This window comes from Gekko japonicus, unplaced genomic scaffold (genome assembly GCF_001447785.1).
Source record: "Gekko japonicus isolate JY-2015 unplaced genomic scaffold, Gekko_japonicus_V1.1 scaffold1348, whole genome shotgun sequence".
Taxonomy (NCBI): Eukaryota; Metazoa; Chordata; class Lepidosauria; order Squamata; family Gekkonidae; genus Gekko; species Gekko japonicus.
The window spans coordinates 243764-260571 of NW_015163642.1; the positions used below are offsets into that span (position 1 = coordinate 243764).

At 42.8% G+C, this 16808-nt stretch overlaps 1 protein-coding gene across 1 annotated transcript in view; it reads left to right on the forward strand.

Moving 5' to 3' along the window:
* Positions 1–4330: 4330 nt before the first annotated feature.
* Positions 4331–16808, forward strand: part of LOC107107326 (gastricsin-like) — a 17017-nt gene continuing 4539 nt past the window's right edge. Inside the window, exons 1-8 of the mRNA XM_015407607.1 lie at positions 4331–4368; positions 4669–4837; positions 5501–5618; positions 9150–9268; positions 11602–11798; positions 13586–13708; positions 15447–15591; positions 16434–16532. Of these exons, the coding sequence (XP_015263093.1) occupies positions 4331–4368; positions 4669–4837; positions 5501–5618; positions 9150–9268; positions 11602–11798; positions 13586–13708; positions 15447–15591; positions 16434–16532 (1008 nt within the window). The remainder of the gene's footprint in view (positions 4369–4668; positions 4838–5500; positions 5619–9149; positions 9269–11601; positions 11799–13585; positions 13709–15446; positions 15592–16433; positions 16533–16808) is intronic.

Consider the following 16808-nt stretch of genomic DNA (forward strand, 5'->3'; position numbering starts at 1 on the left):
TTGTGGCTTGGCAAGCAAATCTGAAATTGCTTCAGAAAGAAAATTTTCAAGGTGTTATAGTTTTCAAGGTAACAAATATTTATCATAAACCCCAAAACTTGTCAACTCGAGGTAAAACTGAATCATTTGCAGAGACAGGATCTTAAGTGCCCTTCAAAAAAGGTACTCTGAACAAAGGCAAGTCCTAACATACAATACCCAGTAACACACAGAAAACACCAAGACCAAAATGTTATCTTAAACAAGTGCAGGGATACTTCTGTCGGCTGTTCAACAATCCCTGTTGCTTCTCTTGATGCTTTGGTTCTGTGTCTTGGGCCTGCAAAAAAACTTAGCAGTTCCCTCAGTAGGGATGCCAGCTCCAGGTTGGGAAATACTTGGGAGATTTGGGGAATGGAGCCTGAGGAGGGTGGGGTTGGGGGGCGGGAGGGACTTCTATGGGGTATAGTGCCATAGGAATCCAGCTTCCAAAGCAGCCATTTTCTCCAGGTGAACTGATCTCTGTTGCCCAGAGATCAGTTGTAATAGTGGGAGATCTCCAGCCACCATCTGGACAGTGGCAATCCTATCTCTCAGTCAAGTTCTAGGCCTTCTTCCTCCTGCTGCAAGCTAGACTAAAACACAGAGGCTGATTTCGCACTAGAGCTGCCTCGATGTTGCACCGCCGTTTGCCCCGATACTATTGGTCAATTCCACACCCGAAGCCGTGGGGCTGCATTTGACCCATGGCTTCGCCCGATTTCCTCTGCAGTTTCATGATCCTCAAAAAACAGGATCACGAAACTGCGGGGGAAATCAGGCGAAGCTGCGAGTCAAAATGCAGTCCCACAGCTTCGGGTGTGAAATTAACCAATAGTATTGGGGCAAATGGCGGCACAACATCAAGGCAGCTCTAGTGCGAAATCAGCCAGAAAGTGTTTTAAACAATGTCTTTAACAAAAACTCAGCTTTATCAAAACAGCCTGCTTGAGGAAGGGGAAAGCAGGGAAAGATCTTGTCCACCAATAGCTTCCATGAATTCTTTGTCCTGAAATCCCTCTCTAAGCATTGGGTAAGCCTCACAAGCAAAATGGCCTCTTATTCCACTTGCATCTTGCATCTATGGAGAAAGGAAACAGAGGCAATTTAACCTTCCCCCTTGTTGCTGCACTGCCCTGACTAGTAGTATGTTTTGCTTGTAAAGCCCTCCTGATTCTCAGAGAGGAGTTTGGGAACAAATGGCAGTCTGTTTACGGAAGGGGAAGGCAAGGAATTTTCCAGCTTCTTCTGAGGACTCTTCTCTTGGATTCACTACACATGCTAAGTCACTTAGTTGTCACTTATACCCAGAATTACACTGCAGGTCTTAAAGGTCCCACTGGACTCAAACTCAGTTCTCACATGTGTTTGTTTTGTTTTATTATCTGTATGCTAGTTTGTTGCTATTCACAGATCTTACCAGCTGCTTTAATCCAATCTTAGCTATACTTATTGCCAATGTTCCCTCTAAGCTGTGGAGTCTTGTGAGCAAAAAATCTACTTTGTGAGCTGCTGGCATTCAAGTTGTGAGCCAGCAATTTGGCTACTGCATAAATTAGTTGGCTCTGGAGCCATCCTTCCTGAGCTCAGACAAAGATGTGTGAGCCGGAAGCTAAAAAAACCCTGTGAGCTAGCTCACATTAACTCAGCGTAGAGGGAACACTGCTTATTGCTCAGTTACTTATGCATCTTGACTCTAATTAGCCCTTCTTGGCAACTAACCCCCTCCCACCTTCTCTCTACCTATATGTAAGCATTGAGGAAGTCTGTTTCAATGTATCTGAAGAAGTGTACATGCGCATGAAAGCTTATACCCAGAATTAAACTTTGTTGGTCTTAAAGCTGCTACTGGACTCTGTAGTTTTTGGTAACAGCATGAACTGTTCCTTTTTATATGGGGCAATAATTCAGAAGACAGTGTTTTCAGTAATAACACACTCTCAAATGTTAGGTATTAAGATATTCCATTGAACTTGGAGAAAGGAAATCATGGACAAGCCCACGTCCCATTCATATATATCACATAAACATGGCCCAAAAATACTGTCACTGGGAAACTAACCTGTGCCTGCTGACAGAAAAGGAATTCAGAAGCCATACAGCATATCCCCAAACTGAAACTCAGTGTCTCCGGGGCATGTCTAGTGTTAATTATTTTGTTTATGTGGTTGGAGTCTGGGCCCACTCCTGGGTATACTGAATCCCAGAATGACTCAGTTTCCCCATATCTGGGATCTCCCAGTTTTCAGGAACACTCTTGTATAAGGCAAACGTACCATTAAAAAGCCTGCATTAGTGATATAAGGATGAAAAACATCATGGAAAAGACAGACATTACTGGCAAACTGTGTTTTCTGACTTACATATCAGCTAAAGAACTCTGAGAAAGTTGAATTTTAAAAAGGCAAAGTAAAGGATTCTGACATCTATGCATGATAAATGTTCAAGTGATGTTTTGAAATTCAAAATACAAAAAAATGTATGAGCACTGAATAAGAGTTTGCAATGTCAACCAAATTGGCTGTGGAAAGTGCCATCAAGTCACAGCTGACCTATGGTGACCCCACAGGGCTTTCAAAACAAAAAACATTTAGAGGTGGTTTGCCACTGCCTGCCTCCATGTCATGATCCCACTTAGCTTCCGAGATCTGAGGAGACTGGCCTAGCCTGAGCTATCCAGGTCATGGTCTTCAACCAAATTAGGTAAAGGTAAAGGTAAAGGTTCCGTTGCTCGAAAGCCAGTCGAGTCCGACTCTAGGGTTGCAGTGCTCATCTCCGTTTCAAAGCCGAAGACGTTTCCGTGGTCATGTGGCCAGCATGACTAAACACCAAGGCGCACGGAACGCTGTTACCTTCCTACTGAAGTGGTACCTATTTATCTACTTGCAATTTCTTGCTTTCGAACTGCTAGGTTGGCAGGAGCTGGAACTAGAGACAGGAGCTCACTCTGTCATGCGGCACACTCGGGTCTCGAACTGCTGAACTACCGACCTTCCACAGCCTGCAGTTCAGCGTCTTAACCACTTGAGCCACTGCAGCTCCTATCAACCAAATTAGCAATGTATTAACTTTATTGGCTGTTAATTAGATTTGATTTCTATGGTATTCTTTAAAAAGGAAACACAATGCTAGCCTATTTTTTTCTTTTGATTTTTCCATAGTGTTTGATCTGATGTGTTATATAAAATACTGACAAATGGTTAACTTTAATTAATTAATTGTTTAAAATATATATTTAGAATAAGAAGATGATTTGTACACAGTATTGCAAGCCGCGCAGCAGCCTGTAAAATGGAGCCTCGCCCGCAGAGCCTGGACCGCCCCCGGCAAGGAGGAGGGAGGGCAGCCCCCCACCGAGGAGGAGGAGCCCACCCACCCACCAGCCAGCGCCGAGAAGTGAGCCCAGGGCCGGGGGCGCCTCAGTTGGTCGGGGGGAGGGGGACCCGGACCGTCCCGGGCTGAGCGCGCTGGGGGGGCCTGCATGGGGAGGGGGGCAGCGAGGGGGCCACCGCCGGCTGGTAGTTCAAGCGAGGGCGGGAGAGGTGTTGCCCTGCTGCCTCAGCCCTGCCGCACGATTCCTGGCACCACCACGATCGCTCTGCCTCCCCCCCCGTGAGTATCGCGGGTCCACCTCTTGTTTTATTCTAATGAACAAGTGGGACAAGAAGCAGTTATACGCTTTGACACACACACCTCAGGCTGAAAGACTGGGGCATTCAAGCCAAATGGACCTTTTCAGTCCTAAAGGCCAGTTGCATTGACCACCACTGTGATTCAAACACTTCATGGCAGAGCATCTTTCCTAGGTCATGGTCCATCGTGCCCCAACATTCCACTAAAGAAAAAAACTCTGTTTTATGTTGGATTCAGTGCAGTCAAAACAGAATCTATACAGCTTGATGCAAGTACTCATAGCAGCAAGTATGATGACGAATTTACCCTTTATTGTATCTGAAAACAATAGGAGCAGTTGCAAACTGATTATTCTTTGACTTATTGACATCTTATCACTGATTTCTTTTCCTCTTAACAAAGCTTTATGCCTGTACCAATTTGTACTACTTCTTTTTAAACTCAAGGACACAAATTGCATTTCAACCCCTTCTAACAAAGGAAAATTATTTAACATTATCTGTCAGAAAACAAAAGGTGTAGATATTGAGTGTGCATAATGATATTGGAAACTAAGGGTAAATAGATATGGCATCAGAGGACAATTGTCCTGAGTATAAAAACAGCGAAACAGAGTCATAACTGTGGACTGGATTTCTGAAGTCTCTTGAAGATCACACTGGTGAAGACACTGAGCATTATGAAGTGGCTGATCTTAGTCCTGGTTTTTCTCCACCTGTCAGATGGGCTGGACAGGTGAGTATGCCAGCTATGGTCATGAATGAAATGGAAGCACCGCTGTGCATACATCAGGGAATAACTTGTGACCAACATTTCCAGCCTAAAACATATCCATATATTTCTATGACAAAGAAATTGTAGGTTTGCAAACTTCATAAATGTACTCCTGCTTTCTTGCCTTAAATAATATGATAGCTTATTAGGAGTTTCCAATACTACAAAAGAGGAAAGCTGGTAAACAAAGAGGGCACAGAAGAAATACTGATGGGACAATAGTAGTATTGCTGATCTCCTGAGCTCTTCTCATCTTTGTAGAATCATTCTGAAGAAAGGGAAATCCATTCGGGAGGAGATGAAAGAGAAAGGAGTATTAGAAGACTTTCTGAAGCACCACTATGTTGATCCTGCAATAAAATATCTTAATGAATACAATGTTGCTTATGAACCAATCACCAATTACTTAAATGTGAGTACTGGTTTAAAACACTACCTTTCTATCTGTTTCTTTCTCTTTTCAGCTCCCTTTCTTGTCTATATTGTCCATGCGGCATGTTCTTCCTTTCTCTTTCTATTGCATGCCATTAGCCAATTACAAGTGCTGTTTATTCAAAAGGATTGAATGCTTTCAGCACAGAAGTTACCATTGTCAAAGACACAAGTTGTTGTTCAGTATTAGAATTGGCTTATCTTGTAGGCAGTGGGAATTACTGTGGTGAAAAAAGCAAGCAAAGTTTCTGGATATGTTGGCATGTCCCTTCTTTGAACCCTAGCATGGGTTTTTGTAATTATAGAAGAGGTTCATGATCTGCTCATAGCTGTTTTACTGACCACTTGGAGTGTTGGTTAGCTTAGATGCTTCATGGGTTGAGGTGAGGCTTGATTTTTATGATCTAAACGTTTTTTTTGAGGTCTTAATAGGAAAATACCAGGGAAACAATAAAGTTACTGGCTTGGATCCACACTGGTGTTTCAGAATTACAAGCCCGTGTGCTGAGAACAAGATTTTCCTGCCTCCTCCCTTCCATGGCAGCCTGAAATACTCAAAAAATCCTGTTCCTAGTATGTCAAAGTGATTGAAATTAAAATTGTTGGAGAATCCTCTATCTTACCAAAGTTTTTCATCTGGCAGTCATTCTATTTTGGAGAGATCAGTATTGGGACTCCACCACAGAACTTCTTGGTTGTCATGGACACAGGTTCTTCCAATCTATGGGTACCATCTGTGTACTGTAATACTGAGGCTTGTGGTGAGTACTTCACCTTGCTATTTTGAGACTTTTTGAAATGGCTATATGAATAGATTTTGGTTAGAAAAAGCTGAACTTATCTGCAGAACAGTAACAATGGTAATTAACTAGTTAATATTGGCCCCGGTCACACGGGCCGGATATCGCGGGGGGGAGGCGTGGCTGTTTGCCCCGGAGCGAACTACCACGCGGCAGCTGGATCAAACGTCCCGCTGGACGTCCCACCGACGTCCCGTGGTTGGGGGGAGGTGCCGATCATACCTCACTCCTGCGGCGTGGCAAAGAAGCGCCGCCGCGGGGGTTGTGGTTTTTTTTAACCCAAGTGTTCGGATGCGCCGTTGGGTGCTTGTGCGCACCCGTGGAGACTTGACAAAAAAAAACTTTTCGTGACGGGACATGGGCGGGCGCTGGATGCCATGAGCTAACACCGGAAACGTGATCTGACGCCCACCCTTGCCCCGCGCTTTCTGGAAACTAGTACCTCGGAGGTACTAGTTTTCTTACAGCGCATCTTCGGAGTGAAATCTCGGGTGAGCCACGGGAGCTCTACGCTTCCCAGATGTGGCGGTGAGATCGTGCCCGGAAAATCCGCATATCTTCCGTCTCTCTAGCGTGCCTAATGCTCCGTGTGACCGGGGCCATTGTATGGTATTGTGTGTAGAATAGCCAGGAGATCCTAAGATTGTCTGGCAGCCACAAGTTCTAGCTCTTTTAGCATTATGCACCACTAGGTGGTGAGATAGTCTTGTTTTTTTAAGGCAAGAGACATTTCAGAGGTGGTTTTCCATTGCCTGCCTCTGTGTCAAAATGGTAATAATCCTATACTGTATGATATTCCTTGATTATTTTTTCTCATGCCTGGGCAAGGGGCTCTTCTTTCCATATGGGAAGACACTACAGGGCTTCATAGCTACCAATAAATAAAGGAATAAACAAAGATACCATGGCATAAAACACTAATGCCCATTTAAAGTATAGTTTGTTTTTCAAGAAAACAAATGCTGACATGTTAGTCAGATAAATAATGTCATAGTAATTAGAGTGAAACTGTATGTTATTCAAAAACATTTGTTCTGCTGATATGTCATAAAGGGTCAATCTGCACACAGAAAGAGTGGGAGCAAGTATGCTGGTCCTATCCCCACTCACAGCTGAACCCCATTCTTACCTGCATGTGCCCACTGCACATGGGCACAGCATCTACATGCATACAAGCTTTATACACAGAGGATCCACCCCTATGGTCAAGAAATGTTCATTCTCTATCATTCCTGATGATAGGGACAAAGCTTATGAGTGCATAAGTGCTGTGACCTCCCACAACAACTGTGTTCAGGAAGGAGTGGGGCCAGCACACATGCTCTCACTCCTCCTTTATGCATGTTGACCTTATATACTGATAATGGTGTATCGTATGCACAGGTCTGTTTCACCATAAATCAAATCTTGAGATGTGGGGGAAGGGCTTTACCAGGAAGAATGTTGGCAGGGTGTCGCTTTACCCTTCCTTGGTCTCTAATTCACTCTCCTGCAAATGTTATGGTTTGATGGTACATTGCATTTGCTGAAGCTAAGCTGGGTATGGAGATGAGCAGTGTCTGGATGGGGGAATTCCACGGAACACTAAGTATGCCACTTTGAGCTCCATGATAGCAGAAAGGCAGGATGCATATGTAATAATAAATAAATGCCCCCCCCACATCATGGCTATCTTAAATAATTTTTCTTCTAAATAAACTTTGAAACCTGAGGTAACTGGTGGGGCAGATGGAAATAGTCTCAAGAAACATCTGCAGGAGAGAATCAGCTGCACAAAAATGCTACCTGGCATATTTGCTGCGCCTTACCTTACTCCAGTCACGTGTTTGCGTTATCTTAGCAAATGCTGGCTTAGGAACACACATTTGTTGAGATAATACGTCTTTCCGCCCTGTTATTAGCTGTCTCTGCAGCAGAAGAATATAGAAAACAATAACACTGTGTATAATGCTGATATGATTCCATGTTAACTACCACACTCTATGCAAAAGTATTAAATCATGACAACTCTTGAGTATAACTTATCATATATTATATATTAATTGAAGACAATATACTACAAACTAATCAAGGAAACAGTATCAAAGGTAAGTCCAAAGTATAAGTAAATATGACTTCAAAGTTTCCAATAATAAATTTGAGATAATAAATCTTTCTTCCTCCAAGTCAGATGCAAAAGCAATGTGGCAATTCCTGTGATAACGCAGTTTCAGTCATCTCACAGCAGTTCCTGTGATACGCAGTTCCAGTGGTCCCAACATGCAAGCTGGCTAATGGAAACCATGTTTCGCCAAAGGCCATTTCAAGACTAGAACCAGTTTCAGTTTCAATAACAGATCAATTCTTTTACAAATCAGTAAAATTCAAAAGGGGCAATCATTGAGATTTTGGAAACTGGTAGGAGCTTGCCCATTTGATTTGATCACAGGAATTGTCACATTAACTTTGCCTTTGCATCAAACTTGGAGGAAGAAAGAATTATTATCTTGAATTTATTATTGGAAACTTTGGAGTAATATTTACTTATACTTTGGACTTACCTTGGATATGTTCTGTTTCCTTGATTTTTTGTAGTATATTGTCTTCAAATAATATATATGATAAGTTATACTCAAGTGTTATCGTCTTTAATATTTTTGCATAGAGTGTGGCAGTTACATGGAATTTTATCAGGATTATACACAGTGTTATTGTTTTGTATCTCACTTTCAGTGGGTTTGTTATTGTGAGTCATGTCGCAGAGGAATATAGAAGCAATAATTACAAAAACTGAACAATTAGAAAACAGAGGTTGTTAGTTAAATGGCTTTTGGCACTAAGTGTACTGAAGATATGCAAAGTGTTATGCACTAAATCTTAGGTGTGTTTTTCACTCTGTAGACTTGAGGTTGGCAGGGACGGGACAGAGTTGCTTCAGAACATTTTTACTGCACTCCATGGATTATCAACTGTAATTAATACATTATTTGTACATTACTCTTCCTCCAAAAATTCAGGGCAATGAACAATCCCATTTTATCCTTCCAGCAACACTGTGAGATAGAGTGAGAGGTAACGATTTGCTCAAAGCCTCCTAGTGAATTTCATGGATAAGTAAATATTTGAGTCTACTTCATCTAGTGCTCTGTCTACATGTGGGCTTCTTATGACATGGACACAACATAAAGGCAGATGGGATTGATTTCGTCATGTCAAAACTCTTAGGGTAAAAGGTACAAAATACAAGGGGAACACTCTGCGCAAGATGCAGCAAAATTGAAGGTTCTTGTGTACATCTTTGGGTGAGATCTTTCTATCCTTGCTTCTTGAGGTGTTTGACACTTCAGAGTGAAACTTCATCAGATGTGTTCCTTACAATGAGAAGCTCTTGAGGAATGGGCTGGGTCTGTAGTAAAGTCAGACCTACTGTGAACTGAGCTTTGAGGAGGGAATGTATATCACACTCTACCACAGACACCAATCTGTAGTTTTTGTTTCTTTCCCTCCTCCTAGCTAACCATGACAGGTTCAACCCTAGTCAGTCTTCAACATACTCCAATGAGGGACAGACCTACACACTGTCTTATGGAAGTGGGAGCTTGACTGTCATGCTAGGTTATGATACAGTGCAGGTAAGTGCCCCATGCAGACACTCGTCTTTAACGGTGCTGCTCTGGAAATACTCAGACTGTGGTCAAATTAAAAATATCAGGAATCCTTGTCAAATAAGACAGGCCCCGGTCACACGGGCCGGCTATCGCGGGAGGGAGGCGTGGCAAATTGCCCCGGTGCAGTTTGATCCACGATTATGCGATCAGACACACCGGTGGCACACCACGGGTCCTTCCCTCGGTGCCGGTGCGTAAATGAGGGGCCGGAGGGGAAAGCCGCACGCCAGCGCGATCACACCACGGGCATCCGGAGGCACCCCGTAGCAAACCGTTTGCCAGTACTTTGGAGGTACTACTTTTTTTATCGCGCGTTTTTGGTGGTAAGCCACGGGTTGGCAATGGGTGCGCTCTACTTCCCAGATGTTGGAGTGTGATCGTGCACGGATAATCTGCCCACCACCCGTGGCTCTCCCGCGGCAAATTCGCCGTGTGAACGGGGCCACAGTTTCACTTCAGAAAACTACGGTGATTTGAAGATACTTATCAAGCAGAAAAGAAGGACTCACAAGACAAAAATTGAAGTTTGTTGCTTGTGCTATTTAGGTTCCACACTTCTGAGGCTCAGACTCAGCCAGGATTCATTCTTTCAAGTTAGAGTTGCCAACAGTCTGGAGAAAGAAAAATGTCCTGCCCCTTTAAACAACATTGCATTAAGCCTCTGTTAAAGGGTCAGGACATATTTCTCTAGGTCGTTGGCAGCCCTCCTTCAGGCACTGAGCCTGTGTGGCAGCTTAAAAATACTGTGAGCTTTGTGGAGTGGGGTTATTTGTTTGCATGTTCTTTACAGGTGTTTTGCAGGGGTGGGCAAAAAAGCTGTTGAAGCCATTTTGTCATCGATACAGTACTTGAATTATGGGGGGGGGGCGGGGGGAGCAGACAGTGGCCCTTACTGGACTTTTCCAGCAGAGAATCTTCTGGGGAAGGGATTTCATTGCATAGGAGGGCAATGGTGCACAGCAAATATTATTCCTTTCACTAATTAACCCTTCCCCATAGTTCAATCACTGAGTTGGAAAATCCAAACAGTATCTCCCCCAACATACACACACACTCACAGAGTACATGCTTGACATTCACAATTAGTGGTGCACACATTATTGTTGCTACTACAAAGATGTACAAAAGTCAATTACCTGTGTTCCACTACCTTTCTCTCAAGTTTACACACTAAAAATCAGTTTTATGATCAGTCATTCATTTTGCAGAACAGAATGAAAGAGAGCATGCTTATTAAATACATATAATAAAATTATGATAAATGATGTTAAGTAATAATAAACAAGGGATCTGCAGCCAAAAAATTAACTGGTTAATATAAATCAACATAAGACATTTAGTACCACATACTACCCCACTGCCTCTTGGCCCTCACTGCCCTGTTAGAATCACTGAGTTACAGTGCTCTGATGACTGAGGAATTATACTCAAGCATCTAAGAGCAGCTATGCTGAATCACACCAATGGATCCATCTAGTGGAGGATCATGTTTCATACACTGGCCAACCATATGCTCTCAAAAGACATTCAAGCAGAGCATGGAGACCAAAGCCTCATGCTGTTTTTACCTCCAATACTGATATTTAAAGGGTTACTATCTCTGAAAGTGGATGTTCCTGTTTATCCTCATAGCTAACAGCCATTGATAGACATACCCTCCATGAACTGGTTTAATCTCATTTTAATGGACAGGTAGTTCTAGGGCTATTGGGACAGACACAAGGTTGAAGCTCGCTATGAAAATATAAAAAGCAGCATTAATTCAAATCTCCCTACAACACTAATCAGGACATGTGGGTCCCTTGTCAGGGCAAGAGAAGAAGTTAATTTTATTTATTTATTTGATTTGTATCCTGCCCTCCCTGCTGAGGCAGGCTCAGGGCAGCTTACAAAAATATATTGAACAACTAAAATACAAAATTCAATAAAAACAACAAAATGATTATAAAACATAGCATAAAGTGCTAGTGCAGATTCATAACCGATGGTGGGCATTAGCAGTGTCCAACATTAACCCATAATCAGCTAACATCATAGTCTGGACAGGTTGTTAATAGTGATGTTAATACTGATGTTGGTATTGGGGCCAGGGCCTCAATTTATTGATGGCAGCTCCCTTATCAAAGGCTTGGTGGAAGAGCTCTGTCTTGCAGGCCCTGCGGAACTGTAAAATCAAAATGAAGTACCTCATTTTGTTACTTTTAAACTCATAGGTACTGCAGGTAATGATACTTGTTGAATTCTTCATAATAGTTGCTTTTCACCACAAGGGAAATCCATGTTCTTCTCTCTCCCAGGTCCAAAATATTGTAATTGAAAACCAGGTGTTTGGCCTTAGTGAGGATGAGCCTGCCAGTCCCTTCTACTATGCCAATTTTGATGGGATTTTGGGGATGGCTTACCCTGCCATGGCTGTAGGGGGCTACACTGCCATGCAGCAGATGCTGAGGCAAGGACAGCTTTCTGAACCAATCTTCAGCTTCTACTTCTCACGGTAAAATACATTTTTTAAAAAAATAGGGAATATAATGGCTTAATCTAGAGCAGGGGTGTCAAATATGTGGCCTGGGGGCCGGATCAGCCCCCCGGAGGGCTTCTTTCAGGCTCGCAGTGGAACTGTCTGTCTTCTGCTTCTTCTTCCAGTGCTGTTGCTGCTGCATCATTGTAGGTTTGCAGCTTACAGATGCACATCTGAACAGCACACTCACGACTGCAACAGCACAGACATTTTGATGCCGTAATTCAGAGCAAGAGGTGTCAGTTATCAGACACTGTTAAATAAACAAAATATTGCAAGAGTGCTAGTGTTTTAAGCATGTTTTTATTTTAAGTTAAAAAACCCCTTTGTGTATGTGCCCTTTATAAAGTTTATATCTCTGCTACCTGGCATTTTGTGACACATATGGCCCTGCCCAACAAAGTCTCATTTATGTCAGATCCGGCCCTCATAACAAATGAGTTCGACACCCTGATCTGGAGTAAACAAAACTGAGTGGGGCTGTGGCTCAGTAGCAGAGCATCTGCTTGGCATGCAGAAGGTCCCAGGTTCAATCCCCTGCATCTCCAGTTAAAGGGAGGAGGTGATGTGAAAGCCCTTCACCCGAGACTCTGGGGAGTCACTGCCAGCCTGAGTAGACAACACTGACCTTGGTGGACCCTCAAAGACCCTCGTTAACTGGGCTGGGGAGTGAAAGAACCCTCAAGTGTATATCATTTCTAGTTTCCTTAGGGTGCTTAAGGGAGAAGAGTCTAAGGAGGGACTAGTTGGGATTCAGAATCCAGTCAGACTTCACTGAGTGTGTGTGTGTGTGTGTGTAGAAATATTTTTGAACCAGTCAAACAACATCCTAACGTCTCTCACAGTATTTAGAAGGGTTTAGTCATTGTATATGTTCTCTATTATTATGACTGCCTGCCTATTTTAAAGAAACATATTTTAGGGTTTATTGTTTATATTATTTCTGCCTGAATTTTAAGAAGCCTTCAACAGTGTTAATAGTGTTCATATTGGGAACTTTTGGGCTGCCAACTGTTTGGTTCATATTAAACCTTTAAAACCATTTCCCCATTTACCTGCCTTTTATAAAGAATAAATCTTTCTTCTTATTTTATTTAAAACCACACTATCGGTGCCATTCTTTTATATCTGTCAGGAAAGGTTTGGGCTCCTGAGGTAAAAGAATGACAGAAGTCATATAGGTCCCCTTTACCAGAGGGAGAAGGATATCTCACATCATGTATGCGGAAAAACTAGAAGGGATGTTCTAATTGGGCCTTGGTCAGATTTCTGAATTGACAGATGGTCATGCAGGAAGGTTGCTTTTCAATTGCACTTGAATCTTCTGCATTACAAATGCATGTGGGCCTAAACTAGTGCTCCCTGGTTCTATTCTTGAGAATTTGATCCTTGGAGTTGATTTATTTTATTTAGGTTATTTATAGTCCGCCTTTGTCATGGAGGTTCAAGGTGGATTACACAGTGCAAATCAAACATAATCCACAGGATGGGACATCCAATGAACTGTACAATAGGGCTGGATTACAGAAATCTGAAAAGAAACAGAAGTCTAAAAAGTTTGGTCTCAGAGAATGGGGGTTGTTAAGGTGTTCCAAAATAAATTGTGCTTAATCTTCTTATTTTATTCTCTTTATCTGTCCTCTGCTTTCTGCTCTCCTTTTAGACTTGCTCTGGTACTCTCTGCTCTCATATTCACACATATAAACCTTCACTAGGTTAAAAGATGAATAGCTAACCTCATTGTTTTGACTTTCTTTATCCAGTCAACCGACTGTTCAGTATGGAGGAGAATTGATCTTGGGAGGTGTTGATACTCAGCTCTTCTCTGGGCAGATTTCCTGGGCACCAGTCACCCGCGAGGTTTACTGGCAGATTGGCATTGAGGAGTAAGTGAAAGTCACAATTCCCATTCTCTCTGTGCTTTGAACATTTGTTGGTATATCACTTTTCAGATGATAAAGAGGGATTTTCTGCAGAAGGGTATAGTGTTATTCCTTTTTGACATTTTAAATTGTGGTTTGGGAGGAGAGAACTAGTCTGGTTGGATATTTGAAAGGAAGGCAGTATCACTTTCAGGGTACTAAAGGTGTGATCCAGCTAATGCTAGCCACTCTTAAATCCTGTTAATTTCAATAAAAGTTTTAAGCATGTGCTGGATTTTGCCTGAAACAACAACAGCAGCAATAATGATAATTCAGACAAGTTTCTTAAAGGAATTACAAGAAAGGAAACTCAAGAATGAAAGAAGAAGGGCAAACCTCAGGAAGAAATATCAGTTAGATATAAAAACACTAGCCCAAATTGCAGAATAAATCAAACAAAGAATTGCTGCAATATCCAAGAAGATCAAGAGGTACAACAGTAGGATCTAGCAATACAGACAAAATTCCAACTCCGCTGGATTCTTTCGGCCAGACTACAACAACAGGAGTTGGTTGGGCGAGTCCGGTTTTCGCCCGGGCCACGGGAAGGAGACAGCACTGGTCACCCTCACAGATTACCTCTAAAGGCATCTGGATCGAGGCGGATTGGCGGTGCTGATGTTGTTGGACCTGTCAGCGGCGTTCAACATGGTCAACCATCAGTTACTGGTCTACTGCCTTGCCAACATAGGAATCCAGGGGCTTGCCTTACAATGGCTCGCTTCCTTTCTCCAAGGTCGGGGACAAAGGGTGGCACTAGGGGAACAGCAGTCCAAGAGTCCCTGTTTTCTCTGATGTTATTTAACATCTATATGTGCCCCCTTGCCCAGATTGCCTGGAGGCATGGGCTGGGATGTCACCAGTACGCTGATGACACCCAGTTCTATCTGATGTTGGGTGGCCGGTCCAACTCCCGACTGGTGGGAGATCACTCAGAATTAAAACTACTCACCAGATGGCAGAGATCAGCTCCCCTGGAAAAACGGCTGCTTTGCAGGGTGGACTCTGTCATTATACCCTGCTGAGGTCACTTCCCTTCTGCTTGAGTCTCCACTGCAGAGAAAGACTGTACTTTTCCTAAGTAGAGGCTGTGGGTGAGGGGGGAGATGGAAAGTTTTCCTAGGTAGAAGAGATGGAAACCTGAAGTCAGAGGGGCAGATAAAGGTACATTGATGGTTGGCTGGGATGGAAATAGGGTTGCTGCCTCTGGGTTGGGAAATTCCTGGAGATTTGAGGGGTGGAGGTTGGAGATAGTGGGGTTTGAGGAGAGGTGGGACCTCAAGGAGGTACAAAGCCATAGACTCCACCCTCCAAACCAGCCATTTCCTCCTGGGGAACCATTGCTGCCAATCACCAGGGGAGGGCTGGAGATCACTCAGAATTACAACTGCTCTTCAAATGGCAGAGATCAGTTCCCCTGGAGAAAGCGGTAAGCTATGTGTCATTATACCCTGCTGAGGTCACCACAGCAAACTGACACTGAGTGCCCAAGGCCAGGGCCACCCAGAGCCTCTTTCTAGAGCTCGTTGTATTTATTTCCACAATGGACCTTATTCCTAGTATGTATGTATGTGCATGCATATGTGTATATATATAGGATCCCCCCTTCTTATTGATTATTGGGAGTTTTATATTTTTCTCAACTCTATCTGGCTTTGTCGCCAAGTTTACTCAAAGGCAATATTTGTTCTTGTCTCTACAGGTTTGCAATTGGAAGCCAGGCAACTGGCTGGTGCAGCCAAGGTTGCCAAGCAATTGTGGACACTGGTACATGTCAGCTTACTGTCCCGGGACAGTACATAGGAAGCTTCCTACAAGCTGTAGGAGCAGAACAATACAATGGGGAGGTAGGTGAAGGAGGACATCTACTATCCATTTATTGGCTGAGGGGAGGAGGTATGCTAACTTATCATCAGAAATTTAAGTTCTTCACCACAGGTGTTGCTGTGTGTGCCCTCACATCTGCAGGCTAAGCAGGGCAGCAATTGAGACAGGGCCTTTTCTGCAATGGCACCTGAGTCATTGAACACTCTCACTAAAGAAGTTTCCCTAATGCCAAATATATCAACTATTAGCCCTGAGGCAACGATGTTTTTATTATCATCTAAGGTTTTAGATCCCACCCGTTTCTGTTATCATTGTCCTGCTTTTATCCCATGATACTTTTGAAAAGTCTTTATCTCATTTTATCTTTAGGCAGTTTTTATTGTTTTGTTGTATTTTGTCTGTTTTTGTTCTTACTATCCCTTTATCTTGTTGGTTTCTGTTTTTAAGAATGTTTAGTGTTATAAACTACCTCAAAGTGGGATTTAAATATCATTAAATAAAGAAATGATATTGAGCAGAGTGAAGTCACACCAAAGATAATGGCCAAGCAAGCAGACTGAATTAAAGAGACGTGAGATCATCTCCTCCATAATCATTAGACTGCTTGCTGCCTTTGGGAACAGAAAGCTAGGCTAGACGAACATTGGTCTGTTCTGCATAGGCTATTCTTATATCTGTGAGCAAGGCAGCTGGGAGAGCTGCTGTGCATAGGATGGGTACATTTATTTATAGTAAGGCTTCTGCCCTCAGAATTGCACTGAAATGTTTTATCAGTCTGTTTTTGGTGAAGTATTGATCCAATGAATGTCTCTTCTAACCTTCTCCCAGAGTTAACCTCCTTTTCATATTTCTTCTTTCATAGTATGTTGTTAACTGCAATGATGTCCAGAACATGCCCACCATCACTTTTGTCATTAATGGATCCCAGTTCCCACTGCCTCCTTCTGCCTATGTCTCCAGTGTATGTATACCATGTTAACTTAATTCTCCAATGAATGTTTTAAGCAAGATTCTTTGAGTGTCCAAGACTTTATGACAATTTCACTCAGTTCTAATGACTCTCTATAATGGGACTTCTGTTTAAGAAATAATAGCAAATGTAACTGTTATACAGGGGTGCCATCTCTTTATTTGAGAAAACTGTTATTCTGTTACCCGGATTTTTCTTGTGGTCATCTCCTTGAGGTAATTAATTTTGCATTAATGTGTCATTCAGTTCTGAATTCTTTCCTTCAGT